The sequence below is a fragment of the Humulus lupulus genome, chromosome 6, assembly GCF_963169125.1.
Source record: "Humulus lupulus chromosome 6, drHumLupu1.1, whole genome shotgun sequence".
NCBI lineage: Eukaryota > Viridiplantae > Streptophyta > Magnoliopsida > Rosales > Cannabaceae > Humulus > Humulus lupulus.
The window spans coordinates 218937689-218941980 of record NC_084798.1 but is presented as its reverse complement, the minus strand read 5'-3'; the positions used below and the strand labels follow the sequence as shown (position 1 = coordinate 218941980).

The window sequence follows — 4292 nt, the reverse complement described above, 5'->3', positions numbered from 1 at the left end:
AGTTCAGTGAGCCTACTGATGCTACACACGATGTCACGTGAAGTTAGTTTTGTAACAAATTAACCATCTTGTAACAGAATTCGTTTGGCTACTGAGCTGTTGTTTTACAACAGCCAAAGTCTTGTATCTTGATTCACATAATATATAGCCAAGGCCAGACTCATTCTTGAGCTCTGAGCTTCTCTGTTCATTTCCTCTATTTTTCATTTTCATTACATTTCTATATGGTATCAGCGCCATGGCGTCCAATTCTGGAAGTGCGTCATCTCCCTCCGCTCACATCGAAGCTCCGGTTGATCCTCCTCCTGCAGTCACACATGCTGCTCTTCCTAACAACAATCTTATTCTGCTCAATCTTCGTCTTGATCGGACTAATTACACCTATTGGAGATCTCTAGTTTTGTTTGCTGTTTGTGCCTATAATCTTGAAGGCTATGTGCTTGGAACAATTCCTACACCACCTGCTAATCTTGCAGGTAATGTTCCTAATCCAGAGTGTAATGCCCCGAATTCTCCGTCGTGTTTAACGGCGTGAATAGTAGACCGGGAGGGCCATACTTGCTTAATTGTGTTATTAATTGATAAAATGCATGTATATGTTGATTATATTATAATATGATGTGAAATGCATGCATGTGAGTCCATATTTCTAATTACAGGGGTGTGATGGTAATTTGGCTTGTTGAGGGTAAATTGTTTATTTGTACGCATGTTGGTGATATATCTTGAGACCACATTATGATGTGGGTTTGTTCAAGCCATTCGACATGAGACGATCATGGTATGTTAAATATCGGTTTGGTCATAACAGGCTTAAGCTCGGGCCTCGGGGTGAGTCTCGGGGTGCTTTTAATGATTAGAGTGTTACCGGGCATTAAAGGGTAACGGGATGTGAATTATTGGAGTTTGAGAATATTGAGATTAATGGGAATTGGGAAGCGTTAATTATGATTAACGGGATTAGTGGAAAGTGCCAATTTTACCCTTGAAGTGGTTTTAGAAGCTTTAAAAGACCTAGGGGTATTTTGGTCATTTGGGTTTGGATTTATATGTCTTTGGATGGCTGTAGAAAGTATAGAGCAAAAACAGAGTTTTCTTCTCCAACCCGTACATCATTTCCCTTCATTCTTCCTTTGAAGTTTTTGAGCTCTAAGTGGGGTTTCAAGCTAGGAAATCCAAGGGCTGAGTTGGTGGACTTAGTTCAACCATTGAAGGAGGTTCAAACTTGGGTGTAAGGTGAGTTTTAGTTAGTACTTTCTGGTTATACCCTATTTTAGTGTTAGATTTCAGCTTGTGTTTATGGAGGATTGTTGGAATTGATGGAAGTTTTAATTGGGGTTTGTCTTGGATTTTGCTAAAGGTGTGATATAGAACAAGTTTAGGGATTTTATTGGAGGTTTGGGTGGTATTTAAACTGGGTTTGAAGGGTTGGTTCCAAGAGAAAACGCAAGGGAAGAAAAACAGGGGTTTGGCTGAACTGGAGGTTGCGTCGCGGCATGGCCAGGGGGAGCCGCGGCCCTTGGGGGATCCTGAGTTTGGGCACCTCTGTTTGAGGGGCGGGCCGCGGCATGGCCAAGGAGGGTCGCAGCCCTTAGTGGCTTTTTGGCCAGAAATGGCTTTTTGGGTCGGGGATTCAAGCCTGAGGCCTCGGGGTTGAACCTACTATCCGGTTGAGTAGTGTTTGATGTCCCGGAGGTTAGGATTTGGTTTGGGAACATTTTATTATTTATTTTATTGATGGAATCCCATAATTGGTTATGACCAGGTAACCGCTAAAGGACCCAAAAGGTTGATCGTTCTCAGGGTTGTTCTTTTATTCATTCTAGCTCGAACCAGAGGTAAGAAAACTGCACCCTAATGTGACATGCATGGATATTCATGAGGCATGTTGGTTGTATAAATATGGACATGAATTGATTGTGGAATACTTAGCATATGTTGCTCACTTGTGCATGGTACTGACTCATTAGTCAGATTTGGTAAAGGTGCTAGTATCAACTGTGAAGTTGTGACTTATTAGTCAGGTTCGGCAGTGGTACTGGGCACTGGTCACATTGAGCTGACTCATTAGTCAGGACAGCCTTAGCATGTTAACGCAAGCCAACGAAGATTAGATCTAATCGACTATCTGCATTGAATGACTCAAAGAGAATTAATGTCAGGCTGACCCCAAGGGTCGATGAATGAAATAAGTGCTTGGAGGCTAGTGGCTTACCTAGCAGCCACTCTCCCACTTGAAATAGTGACATGCTTGTCAGTCACTCAGTATGGTTTACCAGAACCTGTTGAAGGCTAGTGGCTTATCTAGCAGCCACTCTTCCATTTGTTTCAGTGACTTGCTTGTCAGTCACTTAGTATGGTTTATCAGGACCTCATGTGATGTTCACTCATTTGTGTGAAATCTTTATGCTCAGTGTGATTATAATGATAATAGTATTATGTTTTCTTGCTGGGCTTTGGCTCATGGGTGCTATGTGGTGCAGGTAAAGGAAAAGAAAAGCTCACCTAGCCTTGAGTGGAGAGCTGATGTGGTGATGTGTACATATGCAGCCGCTTGACCACCACGGCCAAGGAGTTCTCAGAGGAACTAAGGGGTTTACCCTATTTTTGCCGCTTAGGTCGGCGGGATTGTAAATTTGAAACAGTAGTGACCATTTTGTACTGAGAACAACTTGTAAACGTTTTATTTTGCTCTGCAAAGCAGTTGTAATGAAAATATATGTTTCCCTTTTTATGGGTTTTATACCTTAACCTGTTAATTACACTTAGAGCACGTTTTTGACCAAAGGACTCGGGTAGCGAGTCAAATTTCCGGCCCATCGTTCACCGTAACTATTCTGGGGTAACCAGGACGTTACACAGAGTATCTTACGTGGATTCGCTTTGATCAATTTCTTGTTCACTGGATGCTGAACTCCATTTCTGATCTGATGCTTGTATATGTGATTCATTGTCACACTTCTGTCGAGATCTAGATTGTTTTTGCAAATTTGTTTTCCACGAATTCCAAGGCCAGTCTTCTCCAGATCCGAGCTCTACTTCAATCCACAAAGAAAGGCTCCTCATCTGTTGATGAATACGTTCTCAAGATGAAGAACTATGCCGATACTCTTGCTGCTACAGGAAGACCTATTTCAGATGATGATCTTGTGCAATACATTCTTGGAGGATTAGGTGCTAAGTATGAAGCTGTTGTGGTTAATCTCACCTCCCGCACTGAGCCTCTTACTCTTTCAGAGGTTCAATATATTTTGCAAAGTCAAGAAATGCGCATTGATCAGTTTGCAAGTGCCTCTGTTGAAAATATTCAAGCAAACTTTGTCTGTCTGTCTCATGATCTTATTTGAAAATTGTGAAAGACTTATAAAAAGAGTGAATCAAATTGATAGTTATTGATTTGGTACCTTCTTTGGACTTGGGTTTGTTGAATTTGGTTCATGTATGATTTTGATCAATGAATTTGTTTGTATGTGAATGTTTGGTTGGAGGTGACCGTTGTCTTGACTCAGGCTCAGCTAGTTGTGAATTTAGTCATAAGAGTCAAAAACAATAAACTTAATTGCAAGTTTGGGACCCAATGAAGAATCTTCAACTATTAAACCATGCTTACATATACTTGATGTTGAATTTTGCTTTTGGCTTTGGTGATTGATATGAAAGGTTTGCATTCTTCTTTTTCTTTTATACCCTTATCTTCAAATTATTTGTTGTTTCTTTAGAAACTTTTTTGGTCTTTTATCCATCTTTGATACTTTTTTTTATCTGTGTTTCAATTGCTCATTACAACATATAAAATACATTAAGAATAACTTACTTCATTTGCTCAGCTTCCTTTTCATCCAACCAAGTCTTTAACTTTTCAGCCTCACTTAACACCTGAAAATCCCTCAATATTAAGTCCTATAAAAAACTAATTTCTGGCGTTCTTAAGAGTCACAATACAACTACAGTTTATTCATAAAACAAGAGATCATAAACACCCAGGCTGCCAGAGTATGATTCTGCACCAAAGCAATATATGTATATTTGGAATGATATACTCTTCCATTCCAAGACCCAGTCCACCAAAGCAAATGTGTTCAAAGTCCACATGGACATTTATTAACATAGAAAAACAGGGCACCAAAAATCAAAGCCATATTAATAGACTTTTCTTCTTCTGAGATTTTGAAATTAAGTAGTCACCGTTATTAAGTATGGAATTACCAACACAAATATAATATATATATGCAGGTAGATGTGTAGTTTTTCTTATACTTCCATTGCATTAGAACACAAAAATGAGTACTACT

The 4292-nt window shown here is 39.7% G+C and overlaps 1 protein-coding gene across 1 annotated transcript; it reads left to right on the top strand.

The window, feature by feature from the left end:
• The first annotated feature begins 238 nt into the window (after positions 1-238).
• On the top strand, positions 239-3347 carry LOC133786093 (uncharacterized). The gene is made up of 3 exons (XM_062225307.1): positions 239-476; positions 1278-1360; positions 2976-3347. Exons 1-3 carry the CDS (start codon positions 239-241, stop codon positions 3345-3347), a joined length of 693 nt encoding a protein of 230 aa, XP_062081291.1.
• Positions 3348-4292: the final 945 nt, after the last annotated feature.